The 20,630-nt window shown below is 44.4% G+C and overlaps 1 protein-coding gene across 1 annotated transcript in view; it reads right to left on the bottom strand.

The window, feature by feature from the left end:
* Positions 1 to 1,263: 1,263 nt before the first annotated feature.
* Positions 1,264 to 20,630, bottom strand: part of LOC147889389 (uncharacterized) — a 59,336-nt gene continuing 39,969 nt past the window's right edge. Inside the window, exon 7 of the mRNA XM_087391973.1 lies at positions 1,264 to 1,816. Coding sequence (XP_087248099.1) covers positions 1,573 to 1,816 — 244 coding nt within the window. The 3' untranslated portion in view covers positions 1,264 to 1,572. The remainder of the gene's footprint in view (positions 1,817 to 20,630) is intronic.

Raw genomic sequence — 20,630 nt, 5'->3', positions numbered from 1 at the left:
ATATTTGCCCCTCTTTTCTCCAAGTTGCACAAGACTTCCATTCATGATGTTTCTAGTCCGTGCATGCATGTCTTGCACTACATATTGTCAAAACTTTGCATTCAATGTCGATCACTCTCCTCATCTTTACAAAAGGAAGCATATTTATTTCCCAACGCTAGACAATTTTTGGGTTAAGTGAAATGCAAATTTTGGACGATATATGGTCCCATACATAAAAGGATGCACATAATTAAGTCATCTCACACTCAATAAATGGCTCAAAAACATTGCTACCATCCTCTCCATCTTCCAATTAACTACCTCACTCCATATCCCCCATTGGTAGACGCTAAGGAATTGTTTGGATCCATTTCCAAAAGATTGCTTCCGATATCCTCTCTTACTTATCCCACATCAAGAACATATATTCCCCTCCATCTTAACTTGTTCTCTCTCTTTTCCTACTTTATAACACAGTCCACATCCTTTGCCTTGTAGCTAACTTCCCCTATGTCAACCATGAGGCCATTATTTCGAATTTTAGGCATCAACATCAATATTTGAAATGTCTTCTCCCAAATACAAAATACATGATATTCTAACACAACTGAAAGCATACAGATATTTTATCCTAGAGAAAAAATCCAAACTTGTCAAAATTAAAAATGCTTTCTAAAGCCTCCCTAATGCCAAAATTGATGATACTTTGTTCACTTGAGTTTTTCTCATATAGATGGCAATTTGTAAGTGCTATTTCAGCTCTGTTTAGAGGACCGGCGGCCCCCCTTTTTTTTCTTTTTTTTTGGGGGGGGGGCATGCTTTTGTGACTGCAGTAATACTGCAGGCCCCAACACTGATGCTCTCTGCAGTAATACTGCAGGCCACAACACTGATGCTCTCCTCTTTGCACTCTGACCACCTTCTTCATTCTTCTTTTGCAGAAACAAATGCAATGAAAGGGTGAATTTTGTAAGATAACGCTTGATGTGAATTCACACAGTACCTTATCAGGATTATAGACTGTAATGGTCACTCGTTGCAAGGCAACACGCCTTAAAGCTTAATAAAACTTAAAAACCATGTAGCACATATGATGCATGACTACATATTGAGCTAATCAACATTGAAAGATAAATTTCCTTCTTCAGTTTGTTCAATCATCCTAACAACTCCCTACTCCCTGAAGACAAAGACCGCATTGGGACAACCTGACTAAACAATTCAGTGTCCTCAGGCAGCATGGTTTTAATTAAAAATGCCATCATATCACCTCTAGACAGATTCTTCCTAATCCACCTGCTTCTAGATCAAGAAGTAAGGCAAAATTACACGAGATGAGAGATTGCCCATGAGTGTCTGTCCATACATATTCTATGGAAGTAAATGTTCAGTGGAATCTTTCAGTAAAGAGCTATTGTAGCAATGATCATCTGAAAACCCATGTGCCTCCATTCAGCAGGTGAGAGAAGCCACCTTCCCAGGCACATTTTAATTAAAAAGCTGAGTAGAAAGGATCCAAAAATCTTCCCAGCAGCTCTAATTGCCTGAAGCTGCAGAAGAGGGTAGTTTCATAGAGTTTAACATTCCATATCAAGGTTTGCCAAAAACTTCCAGCATTTTTGCTTGTTTCAAGGATACAAGTTTGCGGTAATCCTGTAATCTAATAGATAACTGTTCCATAGTCTCTTCGACCTGTTTTAGCACAGTGTCCTTCAGTTGCCTAATGCTTTGGGCATCTTGTGCCTTAAACTGATTATCGGGATCAGTTCCACAAAAGAATCTTGGAGCTGGGGAAACCCTTAACTTGCGCTCACCCAATGTGAGTTTGCTTAGCCTGAGAAGTAACAGCAAGTGGTGTTAGAGCTGTACAAGAAACCTGGTCTATCAGATGTCTAACCTATCTAATGAAAATTTTCAATGACAATGGTAGCATACCACCAGGTCCATTTAGCTCATAGTATCTGCAAGATTTTTAGATTAGTTTCCCTTTTATAAAACTCACATATCTTTGAAATTTACTGTAATGTATATAGATATTTGTCCGCCAAATTCGCTTGCCAGCATTCACCGTACTATTTCCTTGGACGTTTCATAATTTGCTAAACATCTGACAAGGTGATACATTCAGAAGGCTCTAGTGTCTGGTTCAACAGTCAGACGGCCTTCAACATCCCCATGCTCAGACAGTTTTAAAAGGTCCAGGGCCTACAGAGAGAGAGGCTTTACAACCAAACCCTATGACTCCAAAGCTTTGCATACACAGCCAGAAGGTGCCTCGGAAACAATAAGATACAACCTCACATCTTTTAGGAACGAATGTTTTTTTTTTTGAACGTATAAGGGCAGAGGGTCCTTTGCTTAAGGAAATCCTAGAGATAGGTACTAAAAGCTCCATACATTCCTAAGAGCATATCTATGTAGTGAAAAGATAAAAATTAAAATTCACATTTTAGAAGCTACCTTGTGGTCTTCTTTTCTTCTCATGCATGCGAGAGCTTCATGCACTACTCACACTTTGAGCCTTACATTTCTTGAACGTAGAGAACTTCAATTAAATTACAGTCTTAATTTACATCTCCGTCCCCTTTTATGTCTCAGCCTCTCAGGGTTTTTAAAGCAGATGCAAAATAATAAGTTGGAAAATAAAATCTCCAATGTTCGAGCTCGCAAAAATGGGAAGAACCAACAAGACTTACTTTTGGCTTCCACACTTTATTCGGATTATGATGATAAGAACAAACCTTTTTGAGCTTTCGATGAGTTCTCCAAATGATACGGTTCTTTTGGCTGATTTTTACCCTTGGGATCAATTGACCTCCATAGACCGCCTGGAAGGCGAGGGATCACTATTGCCTCACATGATGATACAGATACTACTCTATGCAGATGACATAGTCCTCGTATCATCTTCAGCAGAGGAGTTGCAAAGACACATGGAGGCCTTGGAGATGTTCTGCCGAGATAAAGACTTGACAGTCAACCTTGGGAGAACCAAGGTTATGATCTTCAATACCTCACATGCGGGCTTGTGAATTTCATGTGGAGCTAACCCCATGGCTAGTTCCATGGCCATTTTGGCCGAGGGGACTGGCCTAGAGGAAGCACCCACTTCCTAGAAAGTCCCTAGTCCAATTTTCAATGCACCTACCAGGCCCAAATGCTAGGAATTGAGGGTCTAAATGTTGGGCCCAAGGAGAAATCAATGTTTCATTGGTTAGGAGGGGTTAGGACTTTAATGTGAGGGGCAAACCAAGGTTCCATTGGTTTGGAAGGGCTAAAGCATTAATGAGGGTCCACGTGGCAATTCCCCATGCATGCATCTCCCCCCCTTCATCCTCTCTCCCGAATCTCGAGGCATCATTAATGTTAGTATGGCCTTTTCGACTTTGGAGAAGGTGCTTGGACCTTGGAACCTTGTTGCTGCACCTTTCCCAAGGTGTTAAGAGCTGCTACGCTGATTTTCTGCATGGATTTTCAGGCTGAAACAGTCCCCAAGGCTGGCATGCATCTTGAGGAGATTCCCTGCAAGCTGTACAGCCTGTTTTTGATGCTGTTCTCTGCATTTTGGAGCTGGCACACACCCCGAGGCAGCATCTAGAAGCTGTACGGTGGATTTTCTTCCATTTCGAGCTATCTTCTTTGCTGGTGTCTGTGTTTTACACACATCTCCAGGCCTTGGAGCTGGTGGACTAGCCTTTCCCTCTCCTGTTTTGGCCTCAGCACCCGTGAGCCTTGCTCTTCTTTCTCTTTTCAGCTCTTTGAATCTGTATCCCCACTTTTTCTCTCTTTCCCCTTGGCTGGAAGTCTTTTCTACACCCCTGGGGGCTTGGGCAAAGGATAGGAGCAGAGGAAAGAGCTTGCCCCTCTCCCATGGTCAGTGGGTATGGACGTTCAGACTTCTTTCTGATTTGATTTTACTATCTTGGAAGCTTTTTGCTTTGCATTTTGTTGTTTGGAGTTCTTTCTGGGCATTACAAGCTGTTAAGTAGATACCTAGTCACGGAGGGTATGCCTGGTTGGTGCCGAAGGAACAAATTGGTTGCAGTTTGATGCCTTTAGGCTATTTGAGCATTTATGGGGATTAGCTTTGATGCCTTGTCACAGTCAAGTGACACAGTTGTTAAGTTATGCCTTAGCCTTGATCCTGGCATTCGGATACTAGTGGTGCACTGGAATTGGATGCAGGCAAAGGCCAAGTGTTGGCTCTTGTAGTGGAAAAATGCAAGCAAAACAGTATAAGGATGTGCCCTTGTTGTAAAGCAATTTCCATTCTCACAAGAATTAAATAAATACCGAGAGAGGCGCCAAGGCATTTAGGGCCAGTGGGTGTCTCGTGTGATGTTTCATTGAGCAGGGGCATTCTAGCCTCCATTCAGTTATTTTCAGTTTATTTCGAAGTGTTTTTCAATGGCAGTTAATTAATGGCAGTGATTGGGAATGATGCAACGTGGCTATAGAAGGTGTGAATGCCAAGATACTTACGGTTTACTGCCCTTTAGTTAACTGAAGGCAGGTTTCAGTGGTTCCATTGCTGGGATCGTCACCATCTTCCAGCAAAGGTGAGCCCTAGTAGGGTTGGGTGAAGAAAGCCCCCATTGCATCCCAGTTACAACCAAAGCACCAGCAAGCATGTCACACCGTGAGAGGTCCTTGACTATCTCAGAGCAAGAGGAAGCTAGGTGTCAGAGAGTTTTGAGGAGGACCATAGCATCAGCGGGGGTGATAAGGAGCATGTTTCTCCTGCACCTGCCACTGAGGACTCACAGGATGAGGCAAAGGAACTTGATCCCAATGCCCTTTTTCAGCTGCGAATGCGAAGTGCAGTGGAAGCCTTGTCACAATTGCAACAGAATTTCATGGAAACTATGCAACTCCTACTAATATTGCTCCTCCTAGAAGCAAAAAGACAGCTCAAAAGAAGCATAAGAAGCATAAGAAAACTCATAGGCATATATCTTTCAGTGGGCAGCTACCACAGATGCCCACAGTCACCCCTGTGGCGCGTATTGCCAATAATTTTCATTCAGTTAATCAAGTACAGCAAGTCCTCCCTCAGCCATGATACATCCATGATATTTTGGTGGAGGATCAGTTTTCCAAGCAATGGTGGGACAACCCACAGAAGGGCTCAGTATGCCTGGTAAATACTTGGGCAAGTTTCAGCCACAAATGAAAATTTCCAGCAACAAATGATGGGGGTTATGCCGGCTGCAAATGCCAACATGATGTATACAAACATAGGGATGCAGCCCGGAATGCAGATGGGGATGCTAGGAATGATGAGTAGTTTCATGAATATGCCAAAGATGTAGGGAATAGGACTTGGAATGGTCAATCCATCTATGGGAGTTGGCAGTTATGCATAGAGTTTGGGCCAGATGATGCCACCTCCTTAATTGCAGCCACCTGTGTATGACAACATTGCACCCAAGGGCAGATTGAAAGACTACAAAGAGGGTAGGGCTGCTGTAAAATTTGAGTTATTCAATGGGACTCAGGACAGGTTGAAAACATTGACTTTTGTGTAACAATTTGATGCTGCCTATGCTGGTGGGAACTTCATGGAGTCATCAAAGGTCAGGAAGGCAGCCACATTCCTCAAGGGCAATGCACTTCAATGGTGGACCAATTTGCTCTTGCAGGGTAAAGCCCCTAACATTGGGCTTGAGTTCAAGAAAGTTTTCTCATCTGCTTGGCTCACCACCACTTTTGAAGTGGATATAATGACAGCATGGCAAAAGTTGGATGCCACGAGCTGTAAGAACCTCGAAGAGTACAATAGAAAGTTTTGGGAAGCCTTGCTGCCCCGTGAGTTCTTACAAGCAGGTGGAGCTCTCCAAACAGATCGAGAAGTATTGTTGTGGGCTGCCAAAAAAAGTTCGGGACTACTGCACCAACACCATAGTCTCCAATATGTCCCAATTGATAGAAAATGCCACAACAGCTTATGCCCTCTTGCAGGGAATCCATTCAGTTGTATCGGCTTTGGCCATTTCAAATGTAATGAAAAAAAATCTTTCTGCGTACTTGGTTTTTGTAACTGAAAAACAGCAAGCAGAAGAAAATCCTAATTTTTCTAAGCTGGATAAAGAGGGGAAAGATTTCCTTTTTCAGTTTCATGAATGTTTTTTTGACTCCCTACCACAGGAATTACCCCTAGAACGACCTGAGGACCATGCCATAGATGTAATTCCAGGTAGCAGCCCGCCAAACAAGCCTCCTTATAGGGTTAGTGCAGCCCAGTAGGAGGAGATAATGAATCAAGTAAAGGATCTCCTAGAGAAGGGGTTAATTCAGCCCAGTTCCTCGCCATATTGTTCCCCAGTCTTGCTTGTGCACAAGAAGGATGGCTCATGGAGAATGTGCATAGATTATAGGTCTCTGAATAAAATAACCATTAAAAACAGATTACCAATACCTAGGATTGATGATATCTTGGATAGGTTAGAGGGGTCTGCAATGTTCAGCCGCATAGATTTGAAGAGTGGCTACAATCAGATTAGGATACGACCTGAGGATGTGCATAAGACATCTTTTAGGACCACATTTGGCTTGTATGAATTTCTTGTGATGCCATTTGGGTTGACTAATGCACCTGCCACCTTCAATCGGATGATGGACAAAATCTTTAGAGAGCATAGAGCTTTTAACGGGACATTCTTTGATGACATCATAGTGTTTTCTAAGAACGAGGCGGAGCACAAACAACACTTGGCACTTGTTTTTGCAGAGCTCAGGAAGCATGAGTTGTTATGCTGATTAATGCCAAGAAAGAGTTTTCATGCACGGAATCCACTTTTTGGGGCACATAATCTCTAAGGATGGAGTCAGGATGGATCTTGCCAAAGTGGAGGCCATACACAATTGGCCACCACTGAAGAACATCCATGAAGCACTGAGCTTTCTTGGCTTATGCTCATACTACACGCAGTTTATCTGCTATTTTGCTGAAATAGCATCGCCTCTCCATGCCCTACAGAAGAAAGAGTCTCTTGCAGATGGGGTAGTAAGGAAATTGCAGCTTTCGAAAAGCTTAAAGAGAAGCTCTGCTCCGATCCTGTCATAATCTTGCCAGACTTATGCAAGCCCTTTGCTGTCCAGTGCGGTGCCTGCGGGAACAGCAAAGGAAGGTGTAGAGAAGGGGGTAGGGACAGATCTGGAGAAAGGGGGATAGAGGAGTAGAAGGGGGAGAGAGAGAGGGGAAGAGGGAGAGGAAGGGTAGGAGAGAGAGAATGAGGTTGGAAGAGAGGGAGTAGGGAAAAGAGAGAGAGAGAGTGAGTGAGCGTAGGCAAGGAGGAGGAAGGGAGAGTAGATAGGATTAGATGTCACATCAAAAAGTACATAGTAGGGGGTGGATGGAGACTCATACACTCCCTCTACATTTTCCCCCTAAAGGGCCTCTAACTTGGCCTCTTTTTCCCCTTCATTACAGCCATCCCTTCCCATAGAATTTTGCCCTCAAAATTTCATATGTGGGCTGTTAAATAGGTGCAGCAAACAGCAAATAATAATCAGCCCGGTAGGAGATAGGGGTTGTCCTGGACAATGCTCTCTAGCTGCCATGAGTTCTCATCCTCAGGGAGTCCTTGCCACTTGATAAGATACTCAATGTAGACTTTGTTTCAGAGTACGTGATCCCTGAAACCCATGATGCGCTCAACATAGAGTATGTGGCCCTCCTCATCCATAGGTGGTTGCTCAGGAAGGACTTGTACATGCTGTCCGACATGTGGCTTCAGCAAGGACACATGGAAAACATTATGAATCTTGGAGGTTCTGGGTAGCTCCAATTCATACGCCACCTCGCCAACTTTGCGGATGATCCTGTAGGGACCATAATACCTGTGAGCAAGCTTCGTGTTGGTGTTACCCTTCAGCGAGGCATAACGGTTCTTATGGAGGCGTAAGTGCACATATTCCCCTTCTTTAAAAGATAGATACCTCCTGCGTTCATCCACATACTTCTTCTGCTTGGCTTGGGCATCCTGCATATTCTTTTTAGCCAATTGCAGAAGGGCATCCATACTCTCCGAGTCATTTCTTGCTTGCTGATTTTTCACAGCCATGTCTGCAACTAAAGATGGCATACCCACTATGCATCCATACATAACCTCGAACGGGCTCATGCCGATAGAGATGTTCTTGGTACTGTTGTAACGCAAGTGCCAACCACTTATCCCAAGACTTCTGTGTGTCATGACAGAAATGCCTTAAATACTCCTCCAGCCATTTGTTCACCCTTTCTGACTGTCCATCCGTCTCAGGGTGGTAAGCAGTGCTAGGTGTAAGAGAAGTATCCACTGCTGTAAATAATTACAGCCAAAAGTGACCCATAAATTTTGCATCTCTGTCGCTGACAATCTCCAGAGGGAAACCATGATGCTTAAAAACATGCTCGATGAACTGCCTGTTGGGATATCTCAAGGTGTATGCCTCAAGCACACCTTATGTTTCTATGTGTGAGTGCTAGAGGCACAATTAGGTGCCCACAAGCACAGTTAGGTGGTGGAAGAGCCACATAGGATGATTGAGAGAATCTAGGAGCAGATTGAGGAGATGATTGTGGAGCTTTGAAGTCATCAGTGATGTCAGTGAGCATGTATGAGGTGCCTACTTAAGAACCTCACTCTTCTTCATTCTACAAGCAAGTAATGCAAGTATTCTGAGTTTGTGTCCACTCTTTCCTTTCCTTTCAGCCTTCCAACATGGTATCAGAGCCATTTGATCCCCCTTGAGCCCATTTCTGCCACATCATCATCTTCTTCTTCTCCATTTTCCTCTTTCTTCCCAAAATCTTTGAGAGCTTGGTTCTCCACCTACAAACGACCATTGCCCAAACCCTCTGAGTTGGAAACTCCTCTAGTATGGGCGAACTTCCACCTGCAAGCAATTGAAGAAAAAACGTCTGTGGTGGCTGCCATTCTCCAAACAGCGAATTTCTTCTGTTGCTCAATACTCCCTGCCTGCTCCGCCATTGCCTGAGCCCTCTTAGGAGTAGATGGGCGACCTCAAGACGAAGATTTTGAGCCATTTTTCAGGTCATTTGGTTCAGTAACGAGGGAGAAATCGTCAAAACTCAGTTTCAGCCTGTAGCAACTCTCCCGGGCAAAAGTGCGCACCATTTCGTCCAACCTCTGTGCTGGACCCTCTCTGGTATATGAGCTTTCTTTTGCTTCAGAAAGCCCTCTTTTCCTTGCTTTGAAGAGTGAGCTACAAGCCCTCCAAGTTCCGCTTTTCAGTTTTGACAGTTTTGGACAAGTTTTTGAAGATGATGCTACATAAAATGCTACTCTAGCATTTCTGGTTTTTGAAGCTTTCAATAACTTCAGTACAAGTGTGGCTTCAGTTTTGTTTTGAATTACTAGACCTGGTTTTGATTGGAAAGTATTTATTTCACCCACTTCTATGAAGCATGTAAGAAGAAGCATCATTGTTTGAATATTGGTCACTAGTCTTTGCTACATCAAGTGGTCATATTTTGGAAGTCTTTCAGTTATTTTTTGCCTTGTAAGAGAGATAGACACTGCCCAATATCTGGGTTAGACCCTCTCATGGCTACCCTATTGAATCTAGAGAAGTTCAATGGAAAGGGCTTCCACACATGGCAGATGAAGGTGAAATTTGCATTGATGAGGGAGAACTTATGGGGACTTGTCAAACCTACTCCTACCGCTTCTTCTACGGCCTCTAATGCTGGAGAATCCTCAACTCCGACACGACCGACAAGGGATCCAGCTAGAGAAGAAAAAGCATATGGTATCATTGCTCTTGCTTTAGGAGATGATTATATTCACCATATCTCTGACTTGGAGTCTCCTTCAGAAAGCTTGGCAGAAGCTTGACATGATTTTTGGTGCTAGCTCTCACATCTCTAAACTATCACTTAAAATCTCTTTCTTTGAATTGAAGATGGCTAGTGGTACTACTTTAGCAGCTCATGTCAACTATATGCGGAGTCTTATGACTCAATTAGCTTCTATCAACTCTCCTATTACTCCAGATGATGCTATGGCAGTGTTACTTAAGAGTATGCCTGAAGATTATGATCACATTGTTAGCACTTTGAAAAATCTTCCTAATCCTAATCTTGAAGGTATTATCTCTGCTCTCCAAGAAGAAGAAAGGCATATGGAGCTCAGGAAAGGCAATGACACTGTTTATGCTGTAAAAGTCCAGAAGGGCAAGTATACCCCTTGCAATCACTGTGGAAAGACAAATCACCTTTCAAAGGACTGCTTCAAAATTAATCCATGCAAGCACTGTGGCAAGAACAACCATAATGAGAAGTTTTGCAGAGCCAAAGCAAAGACAGAAAAATGCAAATCTACTTTCAGTTGATGAGCCTCCACAAGATGAGGCATCCTTTGAAGATTATGCATTTTAAAATCATCTCTATGTATGCTCCAGATCTCTCTTTTTATGTCAAGGTACTCAGCCTGGATAGTCCTCCAAAATGAATGAAAATAAATTATTGTGTTTTGTGTGTTTTGTAAACACCTCTGGTCACCTTATGATGTAGGCCATGTGTATGTTTTGTTCCATGGTACCTCCTGCAGACATTGTGTGCATGTACATGCAGGGGAGATAACCATTGGAAGGTTTTTTTGTATCCCTTTTGTTTACCTTACACCCATGGGAACCCTTGCTAGCATGAGAACCTAGCCATAGATTTATCCTTGACCACCATGAGATGGCATGAGAAACTATGAGACTAGATGTATCCTTGACATAGCCTGAGGCATTCCCTTGAGGGGGGGTTTGTTGGGATATCTCAAGGTGTATGCCTCAGGCACACCTTATGTTTTTATGTGTGAGTGCTAGAGGCACAGTTAGGTGCCCACAAGCACAGTTAGGTGGTGGAAGAGCCACATAGGATGATTGAGAGAATCTAGGAGCAGATTGAGGAGATGATTGTGGAGCTTTGAAGTCATCACTGATGTCAGTGAGCATGTATGAGGTGCCTACTTAAGGACCTCACTCTTCTTCATTCTACAAGCAAGTAATGCAAGTATTCTGAGTTTGTGTCCACTCTTTCCTTTCCTTTCAGCCTTCCAACACTGCCAAGCAACCTGTGATGCTGAATAACGGGTCTTAGTGGGTATGAAATGGACCTGCTTTGTCATTCTGTCAACCACCACAAAAATGCTATCCCATCCCGGCTCTATGGAAGGCAACCCTGTGATGAAATCCATAGCAATGTGAGTCCATTTGCCTTCTAGAATAGGTAATGGCTGCAAGAGACTTGCGGGTAACCAGCTGTCTACTTTATTTTGCTGGCAGGGCAAACATTCACTGGCAAATTTAACTACATCCCGCCACAAGCCATCCTAGATAAAGCTCTGTTTGACCTTTTCATATGTCTTAGTAATACCCGCATGTCCTGCCATAGGAGATGAGTGCATTGCTTGTAAGACCAGCAGTCGGTACTTTGAATTTGGCACCGAATAAATTCTATCCTTGCAACACAACAGCCCATTATGCAGCTTAAATTCAGCATGCCCCTGGCTCGATGGTCTCTGTAACTCCACAAATATGGAAGCTGCCTTAGAATCCTGCATGTATTCTTCCTGAATACCATGAATCCACTCCTAGTAGATGCTTCCTGAATACCATGAATCCACCCCTAGTAGATGGTAGAAATGGCAGACAAACTGCAATATACCTAGATGAATCCAAGAACATTCCCAAACTCATCCTCTAAAAACACAACATAGTGCAGTTTCAATCTCACGAGAGTCACTCATAAGATTCAAAACCATAAACTCCATCACGCATTGCAAGGACTAGCTACTATGACATCCCCACTGACGTCATCAGCGCCCAACAATGGGTGTAGACCATAGTATAAAACTATGCTCTCACACTTACAAATCCACACACCCACGCATACTTGAGCATCCATTTATACAAAGTCTTTGTACTGAGTTTCTGTCGGCACTCCAGAGGTGAAGGGCAAACTCAGCCATGACGAAGGCTAGCACTAAAGGAGAAGGCTAATAAAAAAGTAGTCCAAATCTCTTCATTCAAGCTACAACTGCTTGTGAAGTCTAAACAATTTCATTTTAGTCTCTCCCAAAGAGCATCTAAATCTAAATCTAGCTGATAGGGCAATGCACCATTTAAGATAGAAAGAATTATCGCAATACCAACAGGCCGCAACTTGGACGAAAACTTCACAACGTGAAATTTGCATGTCCATTAATACGGCAGAAGCATATACCTAGATGAATCCAGGAACATTCCCAAACTCATCCTCTAAAAACACAACATAGTGCAGTTTCAATCTCACGAGAGTCACTCATAAGATTCAAAACCATAAACTCCATCACGCATAGCAAGGATTAGCTACTATGACATCCCCACTGACGTCATCAGCGCCCAACAGTGGGTGTAGACCATAGTATAAAAGTATGCTCTCACACTTACAAATCCACACACCCACACATACTTGAGCATCCATTTATACAAAGTCTTCGTACTGAGTTTCTGTCGGCACTCCGGAGGTGAAGGGCAAACTCAGCCATGACGAAGGCTAGCACTAAAGGAGAAGGCTAATCAAAAAGTAGTCCAAATCTCTTCGTTCAAGCTACAACTGCTTGTGAAGTCTAAACAATTTCATTTTAGTCTCTCCCAAACGAGCATCTAAATCTAAATCTAGCTGATAGGGCAACGCACCATTTAAGATAGAAAGAATTATTGCAATACCAGCAGGTCGCAACTTGGACGAAAACTGCAAGCCCACATATGGGATAAGACATCTGCAACCACGTTTTCATTCCCTTTCCTATACTCGATGTCGAAATGATAAGACTGAACCTTAGCCAACCACCTCTTCTGCTTCATTGACAAGTTGGGCTGCGTAAGGAAATACCTGAGTGTCCTATGATCTGTCTTAACCTTGATTTTACTACCATACAAGTAGTGGTGCCATTTTTCGAAAGCATGGAGGATAGCCAACATTTCCTGATCATACACATGATAATCTAGTTCCTTGGCATCCAATTTCCTGCTTTCAAAAGCAATTACCCTGTGTTCCTATCTTAGCACAGCCCCTAATCCTTTGCCACTAGCATCTACCTCCACAATTAAAGTACGTGAAAAGTCAGGGCATACCAACACAGCAGCATGAGTGAGGGCGAATTTCAGGTCTTCGAAGTTGTGCTGTGCATTTGTAGACCACATAAAAGCATCCTTCTTCAAAAGGTCTATCAGAGGGACTGCCCTCTTGGCAAACTTGCGAATAAAGCACCTGTAGAAGGAAGCAAGACTTAGAAATCCCCTCAACTGAGTAGGGTTGCGTGGTTGCGCCTTTGCAGGATCCACTCGAATGCCATCCTTGCTCACAATGTGATCAAGATACTCAACCTCTTGTGCCATAAAAGTGCATTTGCTGGCTTTAGCATAAAGCTGATGCAACCTCAAAAGTTCCAACACTTGCTTGACATGTCTGATGTGCTCCTGCTTATCCTTGCTGTAAATGAGGATGTCATCAAAAAATACCAGCACATATTTGAAAAGGAGAGGCTGCAAAATCCTGTTCATGAGTGCCTGGAAGGCAGCTGGTGCATTGGTCAATCCAAAAGGCATCACCTTGAACTCATACAATCTCCTCTCCGTGCAAAAGGTTGTCTTGTGCTCATCCCTAGTTTTCATTCTAATCTGATGATAGCCGGACCTCAAATCAATCTTAGTGAAAAACTGAGCATCCTTGAGTTCATTCAACAAGTCATCTATCCTGGGGATGGGAAACCTGTTTTTTAAGGTGACCTTTTTTAAATCTCTGTAGTCAATGCACATACTGTAAGAACCATCCTTCTTTTTCACCAGGAGCACAGGGGATCCAAAAGGAGAAGTGCTATGGGTGATGAAACTCTTCTGAAGTAAGTCCCTCACTTGAGTTGCCACTTCTTCCCATTCTACCTTAGAGAGTCGTGGGGCCTTATTGATTGGCTTACTGCCAAGTTCCAAGACTACGGCATGATCTACATCTCTTCTCGGAGGCAACTGTGATGGCAAATCAGCAAACACATCTGCAAACTCTGAGAGCAATCTCTGCATATCACAATCATCAACACGGGGAGTGCCACCCTCTTTAGTTACTGACACATTTAATGCATATATGGCACTGCCCCTCTTAAACTCTATGGCCAATTGCCTTGCTGAAATTACCTGCAATTTAGGAGCTGCAATACCATGCAATGTAACTGATCCATCCCTGTGGACAAAGCTGAGTGTTAAGGCATTGAAATCCATGCTGATTTTGCCTAGTGATTGCAACCAATCCCAGCCCAAGACAACATCTATTGGGCCCATGTCAAGTGCCAAGGGATCACCTGCAAATGTATAGTCATCAGAGAACTTAATCCTTGCATCTTGGCAACAACATCTACTGATCATATGCTGTCCATTGGCCACTCTATCTCAGTAGCAATCAGTCCCACCCTCTGTAAGGTCTTGTTGTTAACAAAACTGTGGGTGCTACCGCTGTCCACCAACACATGCACAATCCTGCCATTAATCATCCCTGTTAATCTGATAGTATCAACACTCTTGGCACCCATCAAGGCATGCATGGAAATAGTATAAAGTGTTGGCTGGGCATCCCAATAAACCTCATCCTCGTTCACAGGAGCATCTTCACGTGCATAAAAAGGTATCGCATCGTCCACAGAAAAGAGTATTGGCCTATGGCCTCTCATGCCACCAATGGGCAGAATCTCATACGAATGCGAAGCATGAGTGTCATGCGCAGTAGCACCACCAGGATCAAAAGGAAAGTCAGTGCCCTTCGTGGCTCCAGTGTCAGGAGCCTCATCTGCATCACGTGTATTTGCCATCTCATCTTGAGACGTATCCAAAGAACCTGGGGCATCAAACAAATCCTTGTCATCTGAGAGGTCAATGATCATGCTGAGCTTGGCAGTACCACTGTTGCGCATCTTGCACGCATTCTTGTGCTCAAGAGTCCATTTCTCGCCACATTTAAAACATATACCTAGATGAATCCAGGAACATTCCCAAACTCATCCTTTAAAAACACAACATAGTGCAGTTTCAATCTCATGATAGTCCCTCACAAGGTTGAAAACCATAAACTCCATCATGCATAGCAGGGACTAGCTACTATGACATCCCCACTGACGTCATCAGCGCCCAACAGTGGGTGTAGACCATAGTATAAAAAAATGCTCTCACACATACAAATCCACACACCCACACATACTTGAGCATCCATTTATACAAAGTCTTCGTACTAAGTTTCTGTCGGCACTCCGGAGGTGAAGGGCAGACTCAGCCATGACGAAGGCTAGCACTAAAGGAGAAGGCTAATCACATTTAAAACATAAGTTGGCCTTCTTTCTGCTGCCCATTATTGCCTATGTATGCTGTTTTATCTCAGGCTGCTCAATTCCAGCAGTAGGATTGCCTCCAGGCTTGGCATCTGGATACCTGTAAGGCCTGGCATATGGCATCTTACTACCCGAGACAATAGGGAAGTGACTGTGTCTTGCTAAATGTGCTCGCTGGCGGAGCGATAGGTGCATGAACTCCGGGCTGGGTCTCTTTGCCAAATGCATCTCTCCGGAATGATGGCATACCAAAGGGCTGCGAAGAGGACTGACCTCTCTCCCACGGGTGTGGGCTGCCATATAAACCCAAGCCAACTCCAAGCATACTCGTTGGTGCGGTGAAAGGAGCACTAGCCGGATGCACACCAATGGGTCGGCCCAAAAGAGACCGTTCAGCCTGCATAGATGCAGAAAGCTGAGAGCCAAAAGATGGCCTAACATCCTTCAAGAAGGTGCTCTGTGGCACTGAAAATGCATCATCTATGTCCAGAGAATCCCCAAGCTAGGGTACATGCAATGGTCCAGAAGACTGATGCTCATAGGCACGATGGGCATCTGCCATAAAACCCTTGCATGGGGCAGACAAAACATCCTGACTATTTGAATGGTCCCCTTGCTGGGGTGCGGGTCGCTTACCCTTATCCTGCATAGCAATGGCAGATGTGATCTGCTAACCAATCTGCTGTCCTGTCTGGACAAGAGCCGTATTCTGCATAGCCATGGCTGTGGTAAGCTGCTGGCTGAACTCCTGTCCTATCTGGCGGAAAGCACCCTGGAGCATAGAGGAAAGGGCATCCAAAAACTGCGTCTGCGCTACCTGGACTTCCCGGAATGCTAGAGAGAGGGGCTGAGTGGAAGGAACCTCTGCACCACAGTGGATGCAACCACTGTGGCAAGCACTTGCTCATACTGAGCAGCCTCATCAGTGTCATGTGATACATCCCGAGGGACACGCTTCAGTGCCATGGTGACTGGCCCTGGAGAGAGGAGCTGGAATATAGGCAAGGAGAAATGGATACCAAAATCCTACGTAATTAGCACCTGAGATAATGCATGAAAACACGAAAATGTCGATGGAGAGGCTCGGAAGAAGGGTCATCGAAGAAGCTTCGAAAACGGGGTCCAAATGAGCCCAAATAGGGCTACGGAAAGCCCCGAAAAGAGGTTGGAATTCTGAGTTGAGTTTTTTTTTTCTTCTTTTTTTTGGGGGGGAAGAGTGAAAGGGGTCTTAAGTCACCTAGGACTACTCTAACCTAGGACCTTAAGGACTGTTAAGATAGTGTCTTAGACCAATCTAACCCAACGTTTAACCTTAGTTAGTACTAACCTAACCTAACCCAATCTACTAACCTAACTCAATCCACTAACTAAACCTAACCAAACTAGCCAGACCTAACCTAACCCAACTAACCCCGACTATTGAACCTTGGGAAAGAAGAAGGGCTAAGGTTTTTTTTCCAAGGTAAATGGTGACGGCACAGTGACGACGACGGTGACGAGGCGGGGCAGGGTGTGGTGGCCATGGCGTGGCTGGCTAAGGGAAGCAAGGACGACGGGGAAACTAGAGCAACGATGGTATCCGGGGTAGTTGGAGCAGCGACGACGGGATGGCGAGGGAGCTGGAGCAGCGACGACCAGGAGTGGAGTGGATTTGGAGGCAAGGAACGATGGGGAAGCTCGAGTAGAGCTAGAGCAGCAATGTAATCAGAGTGGATTTGGAGGCAAGGAACGACGGGGAAGCTGGAGCAAAGTTGGAGTAGCAACGTAATCGGACACGTCGATGGCGCACAAGGATTCGTTGATGGCGCACGTCTGTGCTGTTTGTTGCTGATAGCCCACACTTGTTTCCTTGACGTAGTTGGGCTGACGATGGGCTAGTAGTTCCCCTCAACCTGCAGCGTTGGTAAACTACAATTGATAGCAAGACTCAACGAGGGTCAAGTGCCAAGAGCTTGGGCTCTGATACCAATGTAGAGAAGGGGGTAGGGACAGATTTGGAGAAAGGGGGATAGAGGAGCAGAAGGGGGAGAGAAGAAGAAGAAGAAGAAGAAAATATTATCGTCCTCTGAAGACCAAAACCGGCCTATGGGACCTGAGCAATACAATATCACAAGTACATGAAAGCTCCTCCCGAAGATGGGAGGGTGGAAAGAGAAACCACCTTCTAGGATTCACGTGGATTCCTATGCTTGAAGAGCTTATACACAAATGTTCCCAAAGCTGAAGGTGACCCTTTATGCAGCAAATCAGCTAGTTTGTTATGTCCCTCAAGGAGGTGATTGAACTCTTCCCTAATGTGTGCATAGTGAGGGCATATCATTACCATGTGTTCTTCTGTTTCAACCATACCTTGATCACATAGTTGGCATATTCTACTCTCCCTTGGCATCTTTTTCCATCCCCCTGTTTCTATTTGCAGCTGGTGTGATCGGGTGCGAAGTGAGGCTAAAGCCCTCCGAGAGAGGGGAAGAGGGAGAGAAAGGGTAGGAGAGAGAGAATGAGGTAGGAAGAGAGGGAGAGATTGAGAGGGAGTAGGGAAGAGAGAGAGAGAGTGTGAGTGAGCGTAGGCAAGGAGGAGGAAGGGAGAGTAGATAGGATTAGATGTCACATCAAAAAGTACATAGTAGGGGGTGGATGGAGACTTATATAGTCCCTCCACATTTTTCCCCTAAAGGGCCTCTAACTTGGCCTCTTTTTCCCCTTCATTACACGAGGAGTCCTTATGCAGACGGTAGAGTGGTTGCATATGAGAGCAGGGTGCTCACCGATGCTGAGATGAATTTTGTGATATATGAGAAAGAGATGGCAGCTGTCATACATGCTCTATCTACTTGGAAGCATTACCTCTTAGGTGCTGATTTTTATGTCCACACGGATCACCAATCCTTCAGGTATTTTCTCACTCAGAGAAAGCTGTCAGAAAAGCACATGCAATGAGCAAGCTTCCTCTCGATGTTTCATTTTGAGATTGTGCACGTGCTTGGCAAGAAGAATGTCGTTTCAGATGCACTTTCCACAAAGTCCACTCCTAATGCAATGTCAAAGAAACCGCAGGTTTCAGCTGTCACCATTGCATACCACAGTGAACTTGAGGCTATAAAGGATCACTATACCAATGATGATGATTTTGCAAGGATTTATAATCAGCTGGTTGAGGACACTTGACATGAGCACTATACGCTTAAGGATGGATTTCTGATTATGCATGGCAGACTCTGTGTCACAAAGCAATTGAGGCCAAAGGTTTTGATGGAGAGTCATGCCCCACCGTATGCAGGACATCGAGCATTGAAGCCACAGTCAAAGGTGTGGAGCACTTCTTCTACTGGCTAACTTTGAGGAAGGATGTAGAGGCTTATGTCAAGACATGCATCACTTGTCAAAAGGTAAAGTATAATAGGCAAAAGCCAGCTGGATTGCTATCCAATCCGGATAGACCCTGGCAAAGCATTGCCATGGACTTCATTTTCAATCTGCCTTGTACACCATCAGTACATGATGGAATTTGGACCATAATTTGCAGATACAGCAAGCAGGCCCACTTTATTCCAGTGCGGAAGAAAATTACAGCAGATCAGATGGCGAGATTTTTTATGTCTCATATTTTCAAGCACCACGCGATGCCTCAATCTATTGTCAGTGATCGAGACCCCCGTATGACCAGCCTTTTCTGGAGAGGTTTGTTTGAGAACATGGGCACTACACTGAATTTTTTATCTTCTTTCCACCCCCAGTCAGATGGACAGCCGGAAGATGCAGACTCTACAGCCCTAAACAAAATGGGAGCAATTTTTGCCACTGGTTGAGTTTGCCTACAACAATACTGTGCATTCTTCCACAGGGAAAGCACCCTTCGAAATTGTGGAAGGCGGACGAAAGGTACCACCCATTTTGCACACCAAAGAGAAGATCTTCGAAGCGGACAAATTTGTGGAAATCTTAGATGCAGCCTATCAGAAAGTAAAAACAGCCCTCCAAAAAAGTCAAGAGAAGCATAAAAGAGCAGCACATAAGCACTGACGTGCGTTGGTCTTTAAAGATGATGATTGGGTGTTGCTGCGTTTTCAGAAAGCAAGACTTAGGCGGATGAAAGGCAAGGATAAGGTGTACACCAAACTGAAAATGTGGTACTATGGCCCTTTCCAAGTCTTGCAAAGATGAATGATGTAGCTTACAGACTGAAGCTACCACGCCATTGGACTATTCACAATGCCTTTCATGTGAGTTTGTTGAAGCCTTTCTAGGGAGATGTGCCAGAACATATGCTTGATGAGAAACAGCCTAAAGTGGAGGAACTGGATGAGATATTGGTTCCGAAACAGATTCTGGCACACCATGAAAGGAAAGTGAAAGGTAGAGTTTCCAGAAGGTATCTCGTCAAGCTTTAGAATTACTCAGCATTGGATGCCAAGTGGATGGAGGAAGGTGAATTGGCAGATTCACCTAGGGTATTGCAACTCTATCTGGAAACATTTCAGCTCGAGCCCACTGCGGTACAGGCTCATTCAAGCTCAGCACAAAAGAGGTATGGAGCATTGCTTGATGCTCGAGAGGGGGGGGTAGCACTTCCGCTCCCTCATGATATAGACAACTCACAGGATATCTAGAGGTTGCTTGGTGACACTGCAGGTCTCACCCGGTTGTTGATAGTATTTCTGCTATGGAACCTCTACGATGAGTGTACTAGTCACTCCACACAGGTGATGCACAAATCTATGGATGGAATCGCGCGCTCTCCTAGACCATATCATCATTGTTGGTTGTATCATACAAATCATGTATTATCTGGTATGGACTATTTATTGCTCTTTCATTGTTGTTTATTTACTGTATTTTGTAGCAATAAACAAGTTTGTTTGTTGTCTTAAGAGGGGGTTATGTCACAGCCCACGAGGACGTTAATTTCATGTGGAGCTAGCCTCGTGGCTACTTCCGTGGCCTCTTTGGCGGAAGGGACTGGCCTAGAGGAAGCACCCACTTCCTAGAAAGTCCCAAGTCCAATTTTCAGTGCACTTACTAGGCCCAAATGCTACAAATTGAGGGGTCTAAATGTTGGGCCCAAGGAGAAATCAATGTTTCATTGGTTAGGAGGGGTTAGGACTTTAATGTGAGGGGCAAACCAAGGTTACATTGGTTTGGAAGGGTTGTTGAATTCCCCAAGCATGCATCTCCCCCCCTTCATCTTCTCTGACGAATCTCAAGGCCTCATTAATGTTAGTATGGCTCCCCCCTTCATCCTCTCTGACAAATCTCAAGGTGCCATTAATGTTAGTATGGCTTTTTCAACTTTGGAGAAGG

This window comes from Dipteris shenzhenensis, chromosome 20 (genome assembly GCF_047967505.1).
Source record: "Dipteris shenzhenensis isolate YYH24624 ecotype China chromosome 20, Dip_SZ_1.0, whole genome shotgun sequence".
Lineage (NCBI taxonomy): Eukaryota > Viridiplantae > Streptophyta > Polypodiopsida > Gleicheniales > Dipteridaceae > Dipteris > Dipteris shenzhenensis.
Note: the sequence above shows the minus strand (reverse complement) of the source record. Positions and strands in the feature narration are given on the sequence as shown.